Below are 23,348 nucleotides of genomic sequence, written 5' to 3' on the forward strand. Positions count from 1 at the left end.
ACTTTTAACCGAAGGGACCACCCCACCAGTATCCGCCACGGCGGATTCGCCGCATTGGTTTTAGACCCAATCGTCAATGGATTTCACCTCACCAAAGTCCTGATGGACGGCGGCAGCAGCCTGAATCTGCTTTATCAGGATACAGTGCGCAAAATGGGCATAGACCCCTCAAGGATTAAACCTACCAAGACGACCTTTAAAGGCATCATACCAGGTGTAGAAGCCAATTGTACAGGCTCAGTTACACTGGAAGTGGTCTTCGGATCCCTGGATAACTTCCAAAGCGAGGAGTTAATCTTAGACATAGTTCCGTTCCGCAGCGGCTATCATGCTCTGCTCGGACGTACCACGTTTGCAAAGTTCAACGCGGTGCCACACTACGCATACCTCAAGCTCAAGATGCCAGGCCCTCGAGGAGTCATCACGGTCAACGGAAACACTGAACGTTCTCTCCGCACGGAGGAACATACAGCGGCTCTCGCGGCAGAAGTACAATGCAGCCTCTTAAGGCAATTCTCGAGTCCGGTCGTTAAGCGGCCGGACACAGCTAAGCGCGCCCGGAGTAACCTACAACAAGACCACCTGGCACGTTCCGAGCACGCGTAGCAGTGCGGCCCCAACCCCAGCCCCTGTAAAACATCAAGACAGGTCCTTCGCGTACACCATTACGCTCTGAAGATACCATGGGCATGGGGAGAGGGGCGCGACCACGATAGGCCCAGACTGCGGCTCAACCACACCAGGGGCTCTCAAGTGTGTCATTCTTTTTTTTCTTTTTCCTTTTTATTTTTACCCACAGGACTCCGTTCGTCAGAGGCCCTGTCTGGCAGTAGACCTGCCGAACTCACGATGCAACAGCCAGGGAAGAAGAAAGGCTACAACGAATATCCAGGTGGTCTCCATTACGAGCATTAAATCTGTTTTATGCACCATTCCGCAGCCTACCCCTGGAGGGGGACATGTTTAACAGTCCCATCCCTTGCTTATCGCACCATTTGTATCGTTCTGCACTTACAACAGTTTTTCTTGAATAAGTAATGCAACACATTTTTGCTTCCAATTGCATTTTTCTTTTATACATATGTTCATTTGTGACATGTCGCATCCGTACATTTTGGTACGGCTAAATACACCAGGGGCTTATGTTTCCCGCATCATGGTGTGATAAGTTCGAACACTTTCACAAGTGCGGCACCCCGAACTTATAGCATTATATGCATCGCTTCCGAATCATGTCTTGGGTCAATAGTTGGGTTTGCTCGGCTCCCATGTTTTGGTACCTTATGTTCCATTGTATCGGCTAAGGTAGCACTGGGAGAACCACTGCGATTGCGCCCCAGTTGAGCTGGGCGAGCGCCTCAGTGGAGAAAGCTAAAACTGACTGTCATGATGAGGCGAGAGCTGGTCGCTGTTCGAGAGGTTTTTTGCGAGTCCCTAAAGACTTATGCCGCTTAGAGCGAGGAGCCGGCTTTGTTCGGCCCAGGCGTGGATAGCACCCCAAATTCGGCCTTCCGAATACTAGGGGCTTCGCCGAAATTTAAAATTATAGAATTCTATGGCTAAGTGAGAGTGTTCAAGCATTATAAGTCCGGTTGCCTTGTTCATTGTGTTGAGCGCCTCCCTAGATGGACCCAAAAATGGGAACAAGAGTGCTCAAATTTATCCCGAACGCCCCAGCACTTGTGGCATGGGGGCTGAAGCCGACGACTTGCCATCTCTCAGATTTGATAAACAACCGCATAGAAGGTAATATTTTAAATTAACAAGCGTTGCTTAGCGCATATGAACTAAGTTTTCAGCGCACAGGATAACAAAATGCGAGTCTACTCAAATATTACATCTTTGGAGCACTCACCCGCAATAATGCGGGCACCCTTCAGGACACTCTTATAATACATCTCGGGCGTGTGATGCTCCTTGCCCTGCGGTGGCGCGTCCGTCACAAGCTTCTGAGCATCCATCTTGCCCCATTGCACCTTTGCGCGGGCAAGGGCCCGACGGGCACCTTCAATACAGGCGGAGTGCTTGATGACTTCAACCCATGGACACGCATCCACCAGCCGCCGCACCAGGCCGAAGTAGCTCCCAGGCATGGCCTCCTTAGGCCATAGCCGAACTATGAGGCCCTTCATGGCCTGTTCGGCCACCTTGTGGAGCTCGACCAGCTGCTTCAGCTGGTCGCTAAGGGGCACCGGATGTCCGGCCTCAGCATACTGAGACCAGAAGACCTTCTCCGTCGAGCTCCCCTCCTCGGCCCTATAGAAAGTGGCAGCATCGGACACGCTGCGGGGCAGATCTGCGAACGCTCCTGGAGAGCTCCGAATTCGGGTAAGTGATAGGTAATTCACACTCACATGCTTACTTTGCATGAAAAATGCCTTACCCGCCGCTATTTTCTTCAACGCCTCGACTTCCTGGAGGGCCTTATAGGCTTCTGCCTTAGCGGCTTTGGCACTCTCAAGAGCCGTTGCAAGCTCGGACTCTCGAGTCTTCGAGTCACGCTCCAAACTCTCGTATTTTTCCACGAGAGCCTGGAGCTCTTGCCGTACCTCTGCCACCCACGCCTCCTGCCTCTCTCGCTCGGTGCGTTCCACGGCCGCATTACGTTCGGCCGCGGACACCGCCTCCTTCAGGGTCGCCACCTTGCTTGTGGCCCCTGCAATACCCACGTTATCCTTGTCATTCTTCTTGCAACCAAAATCCTTTTATGTAAGGTACATTTTTAATAAGGTGTTACTCACCTTCATTATCCTCGAGCTGCTTCTTGGCACGGCCGAGCTTGTTCTCAGACCGCTCGAGGCTTTGCTTCAAAGTATTGACCTCCGCAGTCAGTGCGGCAGTGGTCAGCAGCACAGCCTGCAATCCCATATTGACATATTTTTTATGACTCCTGCGTATATCTTTTTAGATCCTCAGTCCGGTTTTTCTTTCCGAACACCGAACCGAGCATCAGGGGCTACTGTCTATGCGGTACTATTTTACATATATTGAAATTCTTACCTCAAAGCCTGTTAGAAAGCTGCTGCAGGCTTCGGTCAGCCCGCTCTTGGAGAGCTGAACCTTCTGAATCACCGCACTCATAACAGTGCGGTGTTCCTCTTTGATGGAGGCACCTTGAGCGCCTCCAGCAAGCTATCTGGCGCCTCCAGTTGGACGGAGGCTGCCGACGTCACGGTCTTGCCCTTCTTATGAAGGGGCCGCCCGCCGGACTCCGGAGCCACTATGGGTTCCGGGGCCGAGTCTGGTGCAAAGTCCGGGAGGTTGTTCTGCGACACCTCCGGGGCCTCCTCCTCCTGGTAGGTCCCTTCCCGGGATCCCACCTCGGCATCGTCCGCATCACGGGGGGTGGAGGCGGTCGGAAGGGAATCCATATCCGACGCGCCCAAGGACCCGCTCGACGAAGCGGGAAGATCATCCTTGGGCGGACTGCAGGGTTGTATGCGGCATTAGAAAGACACCATGTGGCGAAAAGAAACATCATGAAGTTATTCGGGAGTCCGGATACTTACGATCTCTCCAGGGGCTTGGCCCTTGGGGGCCAATCCTCGTCGTCGTCGCCGGCGTTGGTAGAGCAGTCCGGGGGAAGAGTCCTTCCCTTCTTGGACCCTTCGGCCTCCCTCGTTGGGGAGGCCTTCCTTTTCTTCCCTCCCCCCGCTGGGGGAGAGGCTTTCTTCTTCTCCTCCTCGCCTTTGTGGGTGGAGTCTGCCTCGGAGTCATCATCCGATAACACCTGAAAACAGGAACTCTTCCGAGTGCCCGTGGCCTTCTTCTTGGCCTTCTTCTCCGGCACCACGTGGGGTGCCGGAGCCAGCAGCCCCGTTAAGCGGGCGTCCGCTAGGTCCTCTGGTAATGGGGCCAGACAGATAGTCTGTTCGGCCTTCTCCAGCCAGTCCTATCAAAGGAGAGGGAGTTTAGATCCCGCATAGATTCAAACTATGGAAAACAAGCGTCCCGTAAAGGGAAAAATCGCTTACCTCGTCAGCTGGATGCTGCGAGCTGAATCCGCGATCTTCGGTAGCGGATGCGGGGGCCTCGGCACCCTTAAACAGCACCCTCCAGACATCTTCGTATGTAGTATCAAAGAGCCCGCTCAAAGTCTGGTGTTGCGCCGGATCGAATTCCCACATATTGAAGCCCCGTCGTTGGCACGGGAGAATCCGGCGGATGATCATGACCTGGACTACGTTGACAAGCTTGAGCTTCTTGTCCACTAGCTTTTGGATGCAGGCTTGGAGTTCGGTCAGCTCCTCCAAATCACCCCATGTCCGGCCGCTCTCTTTCCAGGAGGTGAGCTGTGTGGGGATGCCATATCTGAATTCGGGGGCCGCTGCCCATTCAGGGTCACGCGGCTCGGTGATGTAGAACCACCCCGATTGCCACCCCTTAATGGTGTCCACGAAAGTGCCCTCAAGCCAAGTAACGTGGGACATCCTGCCCACCATGGCGCCTCCGCACTCTGCTTGGCTGCCCTTCACAACCTTCGGCTTGATACTGAAGGTCTTGAGCCACAAGCCAAAGTGGGGCTGGATGCAGAGGAAGGCCTCACACACGACGATGAACGCCGAGATGTTGAGAATGAAATTCGGGGCCAGATCATGGAAATCCAGGCCGTAGTAGAACATGAGCCCCCGGACAAAGGGATGGAGTGGGAAGCCCAGTCCGCGGAGGAAATGGGGAAGAAATACTACCCTCTCATGGGGCCTGGGGGTGGGGATGAGCTCTCCCTCATTGGGGAGCCGGTGCACGATGTTGCTGGACAAATATCCGGCGCTGCGCAGCTTCTGGATGTGCCCCTCCATGACGGAGGAGGCCATCCACTTGCCTCCCGCTCCGGACATAGTTGGAGAAGGTTGCGGTGAGATGTGCGGACTTGAGCGCTGGAGCTCGAGTTCGCGGAGATGGATAAGCCAAGGAGGAAGAAGGCCCATGTAAAAGGGTTGGATCTTTATCCCCTTATATGGGCGGACAAAAACATGTGTCCCCACCGGCCTGATAAAACTCGCTTATCTCCCAAGCGCCGCAATTAATGGCGCGGTTGGGTTACCCACGTCCGTATTAATGGGAATCCCGGAATAAGGGGAACATGATCTCTGCTTCAACAAGACGTGCCAAGGAAACCGCTTCGCTAAACGTGCTAAGGTGGTACAATAAAAACAATTCGAGTAAAGGCTTGGTAGTGGTGTGACATCGCGCCGCAAAATACATCAGCAGATTGAACTTGTGTAATATTATTCTCTCTACGGTGGTACGTGGAATTTATTTTGCAGAGCCGGACACTATCTTGGTGTTCACAATCTTCTATAAATTATTCGGAGGAGGAACCCGCCTTGCAATGCCGAAGACAATATGCACGCCGGACTCGTCGTCATTGAAGCCTGGTTCAGGGGCTACTGAGGGAGTCCTGGACTAGGGGGTGTCCGGATAGCCAAACTATCATCATCGGCCGGACTCCAAGACTATGAAGATACAAGATTGAAGACTTCGTCCCATGTCCGGATGGGACTTTCCTTGGCGTGGAAGGCAAGCTTGGCGATACGGATATGTAGATCTCCTACCATTGTAACCGACTCTGTGTAACCCTAGCCCTCTCCGGTGTCTATATAAACCGGATGGCTTTAGTCCGTAGGACGAACAACAATCATACCATAGGCTAGCTTCTAGGGTTTAGCCTCCTTGATCTCGTGGTAGATCTACTCTTGTAATACACATCATCAATATTAATCAAGCAGGACGTAGGGTTTTACTTCCATCAAGAGGGCCCGAACCTGGGTAAAACATCGTGTCCCTTGTCTCCTGTTACCATCCGCCTAGACACACAGTTCGGGACCCCCTACCCAAGATCCGCCGGTTTTGACACCGACAGGTTCCCCCACCGATTGCTGAATTAGTCGAAAAGTTCCAGGACCTGTTTGAGGCACCAAAGGGTCTGCCACCATCCAGGCCATTTGACCACCAAATCCCATTGATACCAGGAGCGCAGCCGATCAACATCAAATCCTACTGCTACAACCCTGCCCAGAAGGATGAAATAGAAAGGCAGATAAAAGAGATGCTGCAACAAGGCATTATCCAACCTAGCTACAGCCCGTTCGCTTCTCCGGTATTGCTGGTGCAGAAGAAGGATCTGACGTGGAGGTTCTGTGTCGACTATCGCCAGCTCAACGCTATTACAGTCAGAAATAGGTTCCGGATGCCGGTTGTGGAGGAGCTTTTGGACGAATTAGCTCGTTCAAAGTGGTTCACCAGTTTGGATCTGAGGGCCGGATACCATCAAATCAGAATGGCCACCGGGGATGAGTTCAAAACGACTTTCAAAACACACTTGGGCCACTATGAATTCAAGGTTATGCCATATGGACTGTCAGAGGCACCGGGCACTTTTCAAGGAGTGAAATTTTTTGTCTCGGCATGATTGATCCGCCATGGGGTGCTCGTGTTCATCGACGACATCCTGGTGCACACCGCCACCTTATCGGAGCACCTCTGTCTTCTCCGACAAGTGTTCAAGCGACTGGAGGAGCATCAGCTGAAGGTGAAGCTGTCCAAGTGCCATTTTGCCTAGCCAAGTCTGACCTACCTGGGTCATGTGATCAGTGCCCAAGGGGTTGCAACAGACAAGAAAAACATCACAGTCGTTAGGGAATGGCCTACCCCCACTGGAGTCCGACAGGTCAGAGGGTTTCTTGGATTGGCAGGCTACTACAGGCGATTCGTCCGAAACTTTGGACTCATCAGTCGTCCTCTGACTAACTTGTTGAAAAAGGGAGCAGTGTTCGTTTGGTCTCTGGAAGCCGAGGAGGCCTTTCGGCACCTAAAAAAGGCACTGATCATAGCCCCTGTCCTAGACTTGCCCCGTTTCGACAAGCCGTTCGAGATCGAAACAGATGCCTCAGATTTTGGAGTGGGAGCAGTACTCATGCAGGAGGGGCACCCACTGGCGTTCCTCAACAAGGCGTTGGGTCCCAGAAACCGAGGTCTTTCCACTTATGAGAATGAATTCATGGCTATCCTCATGGCAGTGGAAAAGTGGCGCTCTTACCTACAAAGTTCAGAGTTCATCATCCATACTGATCAAAGCGCTCTGGCTCACATCAATGATCAGCGGCTGGTTACTCCGTGGCAAAGACGGGCTTATACTAAGCTCATGGGGCTGCAATACAAAGTGGTGTACCGCAAAGGCGTGGAGAACAAGGCGACTGACGCCCTATCCCGTCGGGAGGCTGAGATCACAACTATCAGGGTTGCTACCCCAGTGTGGTTAGAGGAGTTGGTGCAAGGATACCAAAACGACGACAAGGCCAAAGCAATTCTGCAGCAACAAAGCTGTTGGGGAACGTTGCAGAAAATTAAAATTTTTCCTACGGTTTCACCAAGATCCATCTACGAGTTCATCTAAGCAATGAGTCATGGGAGAGAGATTGCATCTACATACCACTTGTAGATCGCGTGCGGAAGCGTTCAAGAGAACGGTGATGATGGAGTCGTACTCGCCGTGATTCAAATCACCGATGACCAAGTGCCGAACGGACAGCACCTCCGCGTTCAACACACGTATGGAGCGGATGACGTCTCCTCCTTCTTGATCCAGCAAGGGGGAAGGAGAGGTTGATGATGATCCAGCAGCACAACGGCGTGGTGGTGGATGCAGCAGAACTCCGGCAGGGCTTCGCCAAGCTGCTGCGGGAGGAGGACGAGGTGTAGCAGGGGGAGTGAGGCACCAAGACACAGGGTGCGGCTGCCCTCCCCCTTGCCCTCCTTTATATAGGCCCCCAGGGGGGCGCCGGCCCTGGTAGATGCAATCTCCCAAGGGGGCGGCGGCCAGGGGGGTGGAGTGCCCCCCAAGGCAAGTGGTGCGCCCCCCACCTAGGGTTTCCAACCCTAGGTGCAGGGGGGCAAGGGGGGGCGCACCATCCCACTAGGGGCTGGTTCCCCTCCCACTTCAGCCCACGGAGCCCTCCGGGATAGATGGCCCCACCCGGGACCCTTCCGGTGGTTCCAGTACAATACCGGGTGACCCCAAAACTTTCCCGATGGCCGAAACAGCACTCCCTATATAGTTTTCTTTACCTCCGGACCATTTCGGAACTCCTCGTGACGTCCGAGATCTCATCTGGGACTCCGAACAACATTCAGCTTGCTGCATACTCATATTCATACAACCCTAGCGTCACCGAACCTTAAGTGTGTAGACCCTACGGGTTCGGGAGACATATAGACATGACCGAGACGGCTCTCCGGTCAATAACCAACAGCGGGATCTGGATACCCATGTTGGCTCCCACATACTCCTCGATGATCTCATCGGATGAACCACGATGTCGAGGATTCAAGCAACCCCGTATACTATTCCCTTTGTCACATGGTATGTTACTTGCCCGAGACTCGATCGTCGTTATCCCAATACCTCGTTCAGTCTTGTTACCGGCAAGTCACTTTACTCGTACCGTAATGCATGATCCCGTGACCAGACACTTGGTCACTTTGAGATCATTATGATGATGCACTACCGAGTGGGCCCAGTGATACCTCTCCGTAATACGGAGTGACAAATTCTAGTCTCGATCCGTGTCAACCCAACAGACACTTTCGGAGATACCTGTAGTGCACCTTTATAGTCAACCAGTTACGTTGTGACGTTTGGTACACCCAAAGCACTCCTACGGTATCCGGGAGTTACACGATCTCATGGTCTAAGGAAGAGATACTTGACATTGGAAAAGCTCTAGCAAAACGAACTACACGATCTTGTGCTATGCTTAGGATTGGGTCTTGTCCATCACATCATTCTCCTAATGATGTGATCCCATTATCAACGACATCTAATGTCCATAGTCAGGAAACCATGACTATCTGTTGATCAACGAGCTAGTCAACTAGAGGCTTACTAGGGACGTATTGTGGTCTATGTATTCACACGTGTATTACGATTTCCGGATAATACAATTATAGCATGAATAAAAGACAATTATCATGAACAAGGAAATATAATAATAATCCTTTTATTATTGCCTCTAGGGCATATTTCCAACAGTCTCCCACTTGCACTAGAGTCAATAATCTAGTTACATTGTGATGAATCGAACACCCATAGAGTTCTGGTGTTGATCATGTTTTGCTCGCGAGAGAGGTTTAGTCAACGGATCTGCGACATTCAGATCCGTATGTACTTTGCAAATATCTATGTCTCCATCTTGAACATTTTCACGGATGGAGTTGAAGCGACGCTTGATGTGCCTGGTCTTCTTGTGAAACCTGGGCTCCTTGGCAAGGGCAATAGCTCCAGTGTTGTCACAGAAGAGTTTAATCGGCCCCGACGCATTGGGTATGACTCCTAGGTCGGTGATGAACTCCTTCACCCAGATTGCTTCATGCGCTGCCTCCGAGGCTGCCATGTACTCTGCTTCACATGTAGATCCCGCCACGACGCTCTGCTTGCAGCTGCACCAGCTTACTGCTCCACCATTCAACATATAGACGTATCCGGTTTGTGACTTAGAGTCATCCAGATCTGTGTCGAAGCTAGCGTCGATGTAACCCTTTACGACGAGCTCTTCGTCACCTCCATAAACGAGAAACATGTCCTTTGTCCTTTTCAGGTACTTCAGGATATTCTTGACCGCTGTCCAGTGTTCCTTGCCGGGATTACTTTGGTACCTTCCTACCAAACTTACGGCAAGGTTTACATCTGGTCTGGTACACAGCATGGCATACATAATAGATCCTATGGCTGAAGCATAGGGGATGACACTCATCTCTTCTTTATCTTTTGCCGTGGTCGGGCATTGAGCCGAGCTCAATCTCACACCTTGCAATACAGGCAAGAACCCCTTCTTGGACTGATCCATTTTGAACTTCTTCAAAATCTTATCAAGGTATGTGCTTTGTGAAAGACCTATGAGGCGTCTCGATCTATCCCTATAGATCTTGATGCCTAATATGTAAGCAGCTTCTCCAAGGTCCTTCATTGAAAAACACTTATTCAAGTAGGCCTTAATGCTGTCCAAGAATTCTATATCATTTCCCATCAAAAGTATGTCATCTACATATAATATGAGAAATGCTACAGAGCTCCCACTCACTTTCTTGTAAACGCAGGCTTCTCCATAAGTCTGCATAAACCCAAACGCTTTGATCATCTCATCAAAACAAATGTTCCAACTCCGAGATGCTTGCACCAGCCCATAAATGGATCGCTGGAGCTTGCATACTTTGTTAGCATTCTTAGGATCGACAAAACCCTCCGGCTGCATCATATACAGTTCTTCCTTAAGATGCCCGTTAAGGAATGCCGTTTTGACGTCCATCTGCCATATCTCATAATCATAGTATGCGGCAATTGCTAACATGATTCGGACGGACTTCAGCTTCGCTACAGGAGAGAAAGTCTCATCGTAGTCAACCCCTTGAACTTGCCGATAACCCTTAGCGACAAGTCGAGCTTTATAGATGGTTACATTACCATCCGCGTCCGTATTCTTCTTAAAGATCCATTTGTTTTCTATCGCTCGCCGATCATCGAGCAAGTCAGTCAAAGTCCATACTTTGTTTTCATACATGGATTCTATCTCGGATTGCATGGCTTCAAGCCATTTGTTGGAATCTGGGCCCGCCATTGCTTCTTCATAGTTCGAAGGTTCACCATTGTCTAACAACATGATTTCCAGGACAAGGTTGCCATACCACTCTGGTGTGGAACGTGTCCTTGTGGACCTACGAAGTTCAGTAGCAACTTGATCAGAAGTACCTTGATCATCATCATTAATTTCCTCTCCAGTAGGTGTAGGCACCACAGGAACATTTTCCTGAGCTGTACTACTTTCCGGTTCAAGAGGTAGTACTTCATCGAGTTCTACTTTCCTCCCACTTACTCCTTTCAAGAGAAACTCTTTTTCCAGAAAGGATCCGTTCTTGGCAACAAAGATCTTGCCCTCGGATCTTAAGTAGAAGGTATACCCAATGGTTTCCTTAGGGTATCCTATGAAGACACATTTTTCCGACTTGGCTTCGAGCTTTTTAGGTTGAAGTTTCTTGACATAAGCATCGCATCCCCAAACTTTTAGAAATGACAACTTAGGTTTCTTCCCAAACCATAATTCATACGGTGTCGTCTCAACGGATTTAGACGGTGCCCTATTTAAAGTGAATGTAGCTGTCTCTAGAGCGTATCCCTAAAATGATAGCGGTAAATCGGTAAGAGACATCATAGATCGCACCATATCCAATAGAGTGCGATTACGACGTTCGGACACACCGTTACGCTGAGGTGTTCCAGGCGGCGTGAGTTGTGAAACGATTCCACATTTTCTTAAGTGTGTACCAAATTCGTGACTTAAATATTCTCCTCCACGATCTGATCGTAGGAACTTTATCTTTCGGTCACGTTGATTCTCTACCTCATTCTGAAATTCCTTGAACTTTTCAAAGGTCTCAGACTTGTGTTTCATCAAGTAGACATACCCATATCTACTCAAGTCATCAGTGAGAGTGAGAACATAACGATATCCTCCGCGAGCCTCAACGCTCATTGGACCGCACACATCGGTATGTATGATTTCCAATAAGTTGGTTGCTCGCTCCATTGTTCCGGAGAACGGAGTCTTGGTCATTTTACCCATGAGGCATGGTTCGCACGTGTCAAATGATTCATAATCGAGAGACTCTAAAAGTCCATCAGTATGGAGCTTCTTCATGCGCTTGACACCTATGTGACCAAGGCGGCAGTGCCACAAGTATGTGGGACTATCGTTATCAACTTTACATCTTTTGGTATTCACACTATGAATATGTGTAACATTACGTTCGAGATTCATTAAGAATAAACCATTGACCATCGGGGCATGACCATAAAACATATCTCTCATATAAATAGAACAACCATTATTCTCGGATTTAAATGAGTAGCCATCTCGCATCAAACGAGATCCAGATACAATGTTCATGCTCAAACTTGGCACTAAATAACAATTATTGAGGTTTAAAACTAATCCCGTGGGTAAATGTAGAGGTAGCGTGCCGACGGCGATCACATCGACCTTGGAACCATTCCCGACGCGCATCGTCACCTCGTCCTTCGCAGTCTCCGCTTATTCCGCAGCTCCTGCTGTGAGTTACAAATATGAGCAACGGCACCGGTATCAAATACCCAGGAGTTACTACGAGTACTGGTAAGGTACACATCAATTACATGTATATCAAATATACCTTTAGTGTTGCCGGCCTTCTTGTCCGCTAAGTATTTGGGGCAGTTCCGCTTCCAGTGACCCTTCCCCTTGCAATAAAAGCACTCAGTCTCAGGCTTGGGTCCATTCTTTGACTTCTTCCCGGCAACTGGCTTACCGGGCGCGGCAACATCTTTGCCGTCCTTCTTGAAGTTCTTCTTTCCCTTGCCCTTCTTGAACTTAGTGGTCTTATTGACCATCAACACTTGATGTTCTTTCTTGATTTCAACCTCTGCTGACTTCAGCATTGAAAATACTTCAGGAATGGTCTTCACCATCCCCTGCATATTGTAGTTCAGCACAAAGCTCTTGTAGCTTGGTGGGAGCGACTGAAGGATTCTGTCAATGACTGCCTCGTCCGGGAGGTTGATCTCCAGCTGGGACAGGCGGTTGTGCAACCCATACATTTTGAGTATGTGCTCACTGACAGAACTGTTTTCCTCCATCTTACAACTATAGAACTTGTCGGGGACTTCATATCTGTCGACCCGGGCATGAGCTTGAAAAACCATTTTCAGCTCCTCGAACATCTCATATGCTCCGTGTCACTCAAAACGCTTTTGGAGCCCCGGTTCTAAGCTGTAAAGCATGCCGCACTGAACGAGGGAGTAATCATCAGCACGTGACTGCCAAGTGTTCATAACGTCTTGGTTCTCTGGGATGGGTTCTTCACCTAGCGGTGCATCTAGGACAAAATCTTTCTTGGCTGCTATGAGGATGATCCTCAGGTTCCGGACCCGGTCCGAATAGTTGCTGCCATCATCTTTCAGCTTGGTTTTCTCTAGGAACGCGTTGAAGTTCATGTTGACATGAGCATTGGCCATTTGATCTACAAGACATATTTTGCAAAAGTTTTAGACTAAGTTCATGATAATTAAGTTCATCTAATCAAATTATTTAATGAACTCCCACTCAGATTAGACATCCCTCTAGTCATCTAAGTGTTACACGATCCGAGTCGACTAGGCCGTGTCCGATCATCACGTGAGACGGACTAGTCATCATCGGTGAACATCTCCATGTTGATCGTATCTTCCATACGACTCATGTTTGACCTTTTGGTCTCTGTGTTCCGAGGCCATGTCTGTACATGCTAGGCTCGTCAAGTTAACCCTAAGTGTTCTGCATGTGTAAATCTGTCTTACACCCGTTGTATGTGAACGTAAGGATCTATCACACCCGATCATCACGTGGTGCTTCAAAACGATGAACTTTAGCAACGGTGCACAGTTAGGGGGAACACTTTCTTGAAATTATTATAAGGGATCATCTTATTTACTACCGCCGTTCTAAGTAAACAAGATGCATAAAACATAATAAACATCACATGCAATTATATAGTAGTGACATGATATGGCCAATATCATATAGCTCCTTCGATCTCCATCTTCGGGGCTCCATGATCATCTTCGTCACCGGCATGACACCATGATCTCCATCATTGTGTCTTCATGAAGGTGTCACGCCAACGACTACTTCTACTTCTATGGCTAACGCGTTTAGCAATAAAGTAAAGTAATTTACATGGTGTTCTTCCATGACACGCAGGTCATACAAATAATAAAGACAACTCCTATGGCTCCTGCCGGTTGTCATACTCATCGACATGCAAGTCGTGATTCCTATTACAAGAACATGATCTCATACATCACAATATATCATTCATCATTCATCACAACTTTTGGCCATATCACGTCACATGACAATTGTTGCAAAAACAAGTTAGACGTCCTCTAATTGTTGTTGCATCTTTTACGTGGCTGCAATTGGGTTCTAGCAAGAACGTTTTCTTACCTACGAATAACCACAACGTGATCTTTTGTCAACTTCTATTTACCCTTCATAAGGACCCTTTTCATCTAATCCGCTCCAACTAAAGTGGGAGAGACAGACACCCGCTAGCCACCTTATGCAACTAGTGCATGTCAGTCGGTGGAACCTGTCTCACGTAAGCGTACGTGTAAGGTCGGTCCGGGCCGCTTCATCCCACAATACCGCTGAAGCAAGAAAAGACTAGTAGCGGCAAGCAAGTCGACAAGATCTACGCCCACAACAAAATTGTGTTCTACTCGTGCAATAGAGAACTACGCATAGACCTAGCTCATGATGCCACTGTGGGGAACGTTGCAGAAAATTAAAATTTTTCCTACGGTTTCACCAAGATCCATCTATGAGTTCATCTAAGCAACGAGTCATGGGAGAGAGATTGCATCTACATACCACTTGTAGATCACGTGCGGAAGCGTTCAAGAGAACGGTGATGATGGAGCCGTACTCGCCATGATTCAAATCACCGATGACCAAGTGCCGAACGGACAACACCTCCGCGTTAAACACACGTACGGAGCGGATGACGTCTCCTCCTTCTTGATCCAGCAAGGGGGAAGGAGAGGTTGATGATGATCCAGCAGCACAACAGTGTGGTGGTGGATGCAGCAGAACTCCGGCAGGGCTTCGCCAAGCTGCTGCGGGAGGAGGACGAGGTGTAGCAGGGGGAGGGAGGCGCCAAGACACAGGGTGCGGCTGCCCTCCCCCTTGCCCTCCTTTATATAGGCCCCCAGGGGGGGCGCCGGCCCTGGGAGATGCAATCTCCCAAGGGGGCGGCGGCCAGGGGGGTGGAGTGCCCCCCAAGGCAAGTGGTGCGCCCCCCCACCTAGGGTTTCCAACCCTAGGCGCAGGGGGGGCCAAGGTGGGGCGCACCAGCCCACTAGGGGCTGGTTCCCCTCCCACTTCAACCTACGGGGCCCTCTGGGATAGGTGGCCCCACCCGGTGGACCCCCCGGGACCCTTCCGGTGGTCCCGGTACAATACCGGGTGACCCCGAAACTTTCCCGATGGCCGAAACAGCACTTCCTATATAGTTTTCTTTACCTCTGGACCATTCCAGAACTCTTTGTGACGTCCGGGATCTCATCCGGGACTCCTAACAACATCCGGTTTGCTGCATACTCATATTCATACAACCCTAGCGTCACCGAACCTTAAGTGTGTAGACCCTACGGGTTCGGGAGACATGTAGACATGACCGAGACGGATCTCCGGTCAATAACCAACAGCGGGATCTGGATACCCATGTTGGCTCCCACATACTCCTCGATGATCTCATCGGATGAACCACGATGTCGAGGATTCAAGCAACCCCATATACTATTCCCTTTGTCAGACGGTATGTTACTTGCCCGAGACTCGATCGTCGGTATCCCAATACCTCGTTCAGTCTCGTTACCGGCAAGTCACTTTACTCGTACCGTAATGCATGATCCCGTGACCAGACACTTGGTCACTTTGAGCTCATTATGATGATGCACTACTGAGTGGGCCCAGTGATACCTCTCCGTAATACGGAGTGACAAATTCCAGTCTCGATCCGTGTCAACCCAACATACACTTTCGGGGATACCTGTAGTGCACCTTTATAGTCACCCAGTTACGTTGTGACGTTTGGTACACCCAAAGCACTCCTACGGTATCCGGGAGTTACACGATCTCATGGTCTAAGGAAGAGATACTTGACATTGGAAAAGCTCTAGCAAAACGAACTACACGATCTTGTGCTATGCTTAGGATTGGGTCTTGTCCATCACATCATTCTCCTAATAATGTGATCCCGTTATCAACGACATCTAATGTCCATAGTCAAGAAACCATGACTATCTGTTGATCAGCGAGCTAGTCAACTAGAGGCTTACTAGGGACGTATTGTGGTCTATGTATTCACATGTGTATTACGATTTCCGGATAATACAATTATAGCATGAATAAAAGACAATTATCATGAACAAGGAAATATAATAATAATCCTTTTATTATTGCCTCTAGGGCAAATTTCCAACAAAAGCGTGGACGACGATCCCTCGTCTGACTACAGGGTCAAAGATGGAGTCATCATGTACAAAGGACGAGTATGGGTAGGAGGGAACTCTACCATGCATCAAAAGATTCTGCAAGCCACCCATTCGAGCGCAACAGGGGGTCACTCTGGGATTCATGCAACACACGAACGCCTGAGGAGATTGTTCGCGTGGCCAGGGATGCGGCAAGACGTGGTCAGGTTCGTATCCAACTGCAGTACGTGCAAGCAATCCAAGATGGAGCGGGTGCGAACCCCAGGGTTATTAGAGCCACTGCCAGTTCCTCCACATGCTTGGCACACCGTCACACTTGATTTCGTGGAAGGGCTGCCTATATCCCGAGGTTACTCCCGCATCATGGTAGTGGTGTACAAACTGACACGATACGCTCACTTCATCCCTCTGGCGCATCCTTTCTCGGCCATTCAAGTGGGCGCAGCATTCATGAACCAGGTCTACAAGCTACACGGGCTGCCGTACGCAATGGTGTCTGACAAAGATCGAGTTTTCACCAGCAATCTTTGGAAGGAGTTGTTCAAGCAAGCAGGAACAGAGCTGCGCATGTCCTCAGCTTATCACCCCCAGACGGACGGCACCACTGAAAGGGTAAACCAGTGCATGGAGACATTTCTCCGTTGTTTCGTTCACTCTTGCCCGCACCGTTGGTTTCAGTGGTTGCATTTGGCGAAGTTCTGGTACAATACGGCACCGCACTCTGCATTGCAAGCTTCCCCTTTTGAGGTACTCTACGGTCACCCTCCGCGCCATTTTGGCATTGTAAATGCTTCTATGCTGGCCCCCGTAGATCTGGCAAGTTGGCAACAAGAGAGGGAAGTCATGACAGCCTTACTTCGCCAGCATCTGGAAAGATCCCGACAACGGATGAAGGACCAGGCTGACAAGAAAAGACCGAAGAGATCCTTTTCAGTGGGCGATTGGGTGTCCGTGAAGTTGCAGCCATATGTTCAGGTCTCTGTCGCGCCGCGGGCTAACCACAAATTATCCTTCAAGTTTTTTGGCCCGTTTCAGGTGACAACTCGAATTGGGAACGTGGCGTATCGCCTGCAGTTGCCAGAAGGGAGCCGCGTCCACCCGGTGTTCCACGTGTCCCTGCTCAGGGGGGCGCTGCCTCCAGGCACCGGGACGGTGTCTGCCTTACCAGAGCCAGTGTTGCCTCATTCTCCGCCAGACTTTCCGGAGAAGGTGTTGGACAGGCGGCTGATTACCCAGGGCAACTCGAAGATCCCCCAAGTGTTGATCAAGTGGTCGTCACAACCGGAAGCGCTGGCATCTTGGGAAGATTTCTTCGAGCTCATAAGCCGTTTCCCGGGTGCTGCGGCTTGGGGACAAGCCACGTGTGAAGAAAGGGGGGATGTCACGGGCTCTACTACGTCAGCAATCCCTCCAGAGTCCACCAGTGCCATCGGACGGCCCAAGAGGAGCAAGCGGCCCAACATGCTCTACGACCCGTCGACGTGGGAACTGTAGCGAAAGGTTAAATGGACCCGGGTCCGAGTAGCAAGGCACAGAATTGTAGCTGGTCGAACCTTCTCCCTGTTTCCCTTCCCCTGTATCTTCCTCCTTCCCCCCGATCCCCTTTCTCTTCCCCATAAACCCTAGCCGAATTCGCTGTAATCCGCCATGGAAGCTTGAATCGAGTAAGAGGGGCGTGACAACGACACTGATGTTCTTGGTGCAGCTCGGCCCTGCACTGTGGCTCATGTTCTTTCTCTGTGACACGACGCCACTATTCCAGTGCATCTCTTGAGCGTAAACGAGAACGCAGAAGGGAAAGTCACAGGCTCTTCAGTACAAATTGTGAATGGGCAAGGGGAAAAAGGCAACAACCGCTGAGATCTATGACGTTTGGTCCGCGGAGCTGATTTCATTTGTACACTCCAATTTATGCTCTATAATGGAAGGTTACTGCCTTACTGGAAGAGGAAGAGCACTTTCTCACGTGGGATCTACTCCCTCTGTTCCGAATTACTTGTCACACATATGTATGTATCTAGATGTATTTTAATTCTAGACACATCCATTTCAGCGATGAGTAATTTGAAACGGAGGGAGTACCAGGTTACAATCAATAGTGGATCGTGTCTTGCAAAAACCATAACTAAAGGCCAAAAGTGGAGAGGAAGGGCGTGTTCGGGAGCTCTCTAGCTCCTGACTCCTCCGACTCTGCGTCCAGAGTTGAACCGAACGGCCGAACTCCTGGAGTTTCCTGAGAGAAGCTGGCTATTTTCTCAGTACAAAATGTGAGGAGTCGAGGAGCTGGGAAATCGGCGTTCCACCAAAATAGGGAAGCTGGAGTTGTCAAATATTACAGTGTAATGCCACCGCCAAGTGAATTGCAAGATACCGGTTCGCTCTGTTTCCTCCAGTCGTCTCCTCGTGACCTCATCCCTTCGTGGGCAAGTGGCATAAATGGGCTGCAACACTAATGGGCCAGTCACGTAAATTGGCTTTCAGCCAGCTTTTAGCGACCAGAAGTAGAAGCTGTCGAGGCGAACGTATGTCTAACTCCAGGATTTTTAACGAGAAGCTGGCTGTTGGTTTTGGGTTGTGGAGTTGTGGAGTTTGAGGTTGTGGAGGGTTACCGAACACGCCCGAATAGTTGCAGGATGTGGGGTTAGGAAGCGATGCGGGCATTCTTTGGAAGAGGAGCTCGATTGGTGGTTTACCGCTGGAAACTAAATGCAAGAGGGGGCCGGCTTGGGTCAGTTTGCGTATGATGAAACCCAACAGATTATGTGGGACGTCTGCATATCATACAACTGCTGATATGGCAAGATGCTTCTTTTGTTGGCATGATAGCTGAGTTGGCATTTGTGCATTACTTAAATGCATTGCTTAGTGGGACATTGAGATGGCAATTTACATCTTGAGAGAATTGAGACCAATTTCTTAATAAGAATATAAGATGATGTAAAGGGAGAACTACCAACCTTTTTTTGAGGGGTTGGGGGAACTACCAACTTTATGGCCGAGTTCTTCTGGCCCAAAACTACCCTGGGCCAGATGGGTCACGGAACTCGGCCCGTATTCCCTGTTTTTTTTTTGTTCTTGTCCCTTCGAAGCCCTTCTTCGTCTTGGCTAGTCAAATCGAAACTCGCAGGGAACTCTCCATGGTGGACGGCGAGCTCGGGGGAATCAGGGCGTGGCGTCAGTAGCCGAAATCCCAGGTATCCACCTCCTGAAACCTCGATTTGAATCTGCTGACTCGGCCCGGAATCCATTGATCCAGCCTTTCTGAGCCGGGTGATTCTGGGGCAGGTTCCGTATCCCCGCCATAATGCCGGAATCGAGCTCGGATCCGGGCAACGGCAACGGCAAGAGGAGCCTCCCTTCCTGGATGGGCTCCGGCTCCGGCGGCGGCGGCGGCGGCGGGGGAAGTCCGGGCAAGAAGAAGCACGCGGAGGCGGCCCGCGAGAGGGCGGCTCCAACAGGGCCGGATTTCTCCAAACTCTTGGTACTTGTATCTGGAGCCCTCTCTGACTGTTTTTTACTGTATGTGTGTGTGTTCTGTGAATGCGGCCATGATTCCGTGTGCTTGGTTGGGCAGGACGGGGTGACCTTTGTGCTGTCAGGGTTCGTCAACCCTGAGAGGGGCAGGCTGCGCTCCCAGGCGCTGGATATGGGGGCGGTGTACCGGCCCGATTGGTCCGATGATTGCACGCTTCTTGTCTGCGCGTTTGCCAACACCCCCAAGTTCCGGCAGGTGCAGTCGGAGAACGGGACCATCGTCGCCAAGGTTGTTTTTCTCCCTCTTTGTTGTGATCATTGTGGTTAGTTTTGCTTCAAGCATTCTTTATCATAAAGGGAGAGATACATATTTGTTGCCTGTACTTAAGCCTAATCTGCATAGTGCTCTGTTCATATTCAGCTTGATATGGCCATATGAGTAAACAAGCCTTAGCTGGTCTCACTTGTCATACATCTTCATATTAGATAAGTTGGATTTGTTGTTGCTGGAAGCAGCACATTAGTTTCTTATCCTCTTTACGTGTTTTAGGAATGGATCTCAGAATCTCACAGCCAACGAAAACTCGTTGACATCGAGCCTTATCTTATGCATGCTGGAAATCCATGGCGCGAAAATAAAGAGCCAGCTGAAACCAGTCAAGGTGGTACATTCTTTCATCCAACATAAAGTTTTATCAACTTAGGCTCCTTTTTATTTCAGCTTATTTATTTTAATTTAGGTGCTCTTAAGACCTTTGTTTTCTCTTACCAATGTACTCCCTCCGTAAACTAATATAAGAGCGTTTAGATCACTAAAATGGTGATCTAAATGCTCTTATATTAGTTTACAGAGGGAGTAGCATATATGGGTTCTGCCCTGTAACTTTGTGAATTAGACAATATGCAAATTAAATTGAAAGCGTTCCTGTGGACCATGTCAGTGTGATACCAGTTTATCACTATCAGATAGCTCAAGAAAATGCTCCTTAAGACTTAATTTTTGTAGTTCTCCTGGTTATGGAAAGAAGGAGCAACTGCACTTAATTTTTGTTCTTCTCCTATTGGCTTAGAGGGCTGCCCTCCGGCCCTCCCCATGGAAAGAAGGAGCAACTGCACTTTGTCCCACAGTCCCGCCGATTGGGAGTAAGTTAGCGATCCTTAGTTAGTAATACATGCCAAACAAGCTGTAGACTTGGTAATGGTGATGGGCGAACTAGGATTGAGTTTCGGTAAGCTTAATAAAGAACCATTTGATGCCCATTAAATAATTTATGAAATTTGAATGATATTTACAGCTCTGCTGTACTTTACTACTTTTTCTTTGTGTACTTTGAATTTGAAGCAGTCGGTTAAATTTATAGTTCTATTTGTTTAATTTTGTGTATCATCCTGTTGTAGATCAGAAGAAGCCACGTAAAGAGCATGAAAAGCAACTTGAGAAGACTCATGCTAAGACACCGCCCTCTGCTGCCAATAAGGTCTGTTCAAAATAAATTAGTGAACAGTCCAGAACCATGCTTTGCCAGAAGCCTGCTTAATTTGACATAAAACCAATTTCTTCTCAGTGGTAACTATTATAGCTGGCTAATAGAGACTGGATAATTGGTGGGTTTATCTCACCTGAACTTGGATATTTCCACAAGGAAACAAGAAACAAAGCAAAAGCAATGAGGCCTGGCAATAGATAAGAGTGTGTAAGCACGTGTTTTAATTGGATTTCCCGGCATTCAGATTAGTTAAAAAGAATGTGCATTTCAGCGACCCCCCAATCTTCTATATCTGGTGGAAGATTATTACTCCACATGCACAAGGCAGGACATCAGAATTAACTGACCGTAGTTGATTGTAACTTCTGCATTTGCTATGATGATGCATTTTTGATAAAATATATTGTACTGTGGGTGCATATTGATGTCCCTTGAAAACAAATGACTTCCCAGCGGTATTAAATAGGTAGTGACATCTAAATTATAACACAGTCTATGCTTAGGTTTTCATGAATGGAACAACACGTAGGCAACACTTGTCCTGGAAGCATCTCAGTATGCTTTCTTTCTACAGGACCTCATAATAGTCTCTTTTCTACAGGCAGGACATTCAGGTGCTATAAATAAACAATTTTCGCCTTCGAAAATTAAACAATGGGCAATGGATGATTTTGCGAAGACAATATCATGGTTGGAGAGCCAAGAAGAGAAGGTGAGAAATTGGGGATAATAAAATGGTCAGGTGATGGTGATGAAATTACATTTCAATTTCAAGCCTCCTTATGGTTTTAGTCTGTCCGCCTTAGGTTTGGTATGTATTAAAGTACTTCTATGATCAATGTATTGCTATTGTAGAGATGATCTGCACACAAAGTAATTGTCCAATGATACTCTTTTTTTCCCAAGGGGCCGAAACAACCACACCCAACGAAATCAGACTTTTCCTAATGTAAATGAGATAAGCGTTTTCTTAGGCTAATATAACAAATTGCTTTGCATATTATCTGTCATGATGAGACTTGTCTCATCATGGCTAGCAAATCAGAGTGCGGCTGATAGTTTTCTTCAGTATTCGGTTGACTTGTCCTTGGTCTGTTAACACATGGGAATAATGCTTCATGTGACCTGACTTCTCTGGCTTTTTGTCTGATAGCCAGAGCCAAACGAATTGAAGGCAATAGCTGCTGAAGGGGTTATCACTTGTCTGCAGGATGCCATCGAATCCCTCGAGCAAGGCAATGTAAGTAATGCAACAGCCCTCTTTATTTAGATAACATATGCAGGTCTTTTGAGTTTCTTGTCAATTATTTTGAATTATCAACAATAGATTAGCTCATGCAGACAAGGTGCAAGTCTTAAGTAACCTAAAACATTGAAATGCTACTCGCCTAGATGCCAATTGTTGATGTCTGTGTCAAATTGCCATTGACTTATTGTGATTATGTTTGCAATGGTGAACACCAAATGTACCAAACATGTTTTCGAAATCCTGTTGTGCATCTTACTAGAAATGTGGTATATCTTACTGAACATGTTTTCTAAATCTTGTGTCTTCGAACTTCTCTTGTAGGATATCAGTGGGGTGGCAGAGCAGTGGAGCTTTGTCCCCCACGTTGTGGACGAGCTAGTGCGGCTTGACGGAGAGGGATCGTCGCTGTCTAAAGAACAACTCGCCCAACTGGCAACCAAATGCAAGAAAATCTACCAGGCTGAGTTCGCCCAGATGGACAGTGGTGGCAAGAAGGGCAAGGAGCGTCCTGGGAAGACCGGAGCGGACGATGCTCAGTACGACAGTGATGATACCATCGAGATGACGGAAGAAGAGATTGATCTCGCTTGCAGACAGTTCTCGGGGATTAGTAGCTAGGTCAGGAAAAGGTCTTTAGGAGAGGAGAACAAAGGACTATGTATCACTGAGCATGGTATGGCTGACAGTGATCGAAACACTGTTGTTATCGCTTGGAAAGCTTGATAGTTTAGTGGAGTTTATGCTCTGTTCTTAATCAGCCCTCTTTTTTGGGTTCTTTTTGCTCGTTTGGTCAGTTTTTTTGGTTCGGTGATTTTGATCGACTTTCTCGGGGTATGGTAGCATGCTCCTAACAACCCGACTGCATGCTGACTATACCATCTGCAGGCATCTTACCATGTCCACGTGGAACTCCTTGTGATATTCATTTGTGTTGAACCTTTTGCACTTCTCAACTACTCCCTCCGTCTCACAATGTAAGACACACTGTCAAAAAACGTCTTCACTATGGGACAGAGGGAGTAGCTGAGTCCCTCGATCTCTCTCTCTGAGAACGAGACGAGTATCTACAGGTAGG

At 48.8% G+C, this 23,348-nt stretch overlaps 1 protein-coding gene across 1 annotated transcript; it reads left to right on the top strand.

Moving 5' to 3' along the window:
* The first annotated feature begins 19,080 nt into the window (after window positions 1-19,080).
* On the top strand, window positions 19,081-23,048 carry LOC123087989 (DNA-repair protein XRCC1). The gene is made up of 8 exons (XM_044510124.1): window positions 19,081-19,257; window positions 19,349-19,544; window positions 19,638-19,826; window positions 20,088-20,199; window positions 20,936-21,015; window positions 21,626-21,736; window positions 22,178-22,264; window positions 22,595-23,048. The coding sequence occupies exons 1-8, from the start codon at window positions 19,094-19,096 to the stop codon at window positions 22,889-22,891; spliced, it is 1,236 nt and encodes a 411-aa protein (XP_044366059.1). The 5' UTR covers window positions 19,081-19,093; the 3' UTR covers window positions 22,892-23,048.
* Window positions 23,049-23,348: the final 300 nt, after the last annotated feature.

This window comes from Triticum aestivum, chromosome 4A (assembly GCF_018294505.1).
Source record: "Triticum aestivum cultivar Chinese Spring chromosome 4A, IWGSC CS RefSeq v2.1, whole genome shotgun sequence".
Taxonomy (NCBI): Eukaryota; Viridiplantae; Streptophyta; class Magnoliopsida; order Poales; family Poaceae; genus Triticum; species Triticum aestivum.

Bases quoted from the DNA above. Each gene is read 5' to 3' on its own strand.
- LOC123087989 (XM_044510124.1), top strand. From the start codon at position 19,094: ATGGGTCACGGAACTCGGCCCGTATTCCCTGTTTTTTTTTTGTTCTTG. The intron at 21,737-22,177 runs GTGAGAAATTGG...TTTGTCTGATAG, and splicing joins TGGAGAGCCAAGAAGAGAAG to CCAGAGCCAAACGAATTGAA. The intron at 22,265-22,594 runs GTAAGTAATGCA...CTTCTCTTGTAG, and splicing joins AATCCCTCGAGCAAGGCAAT to GATATCAGTGGGGTGGCAGA.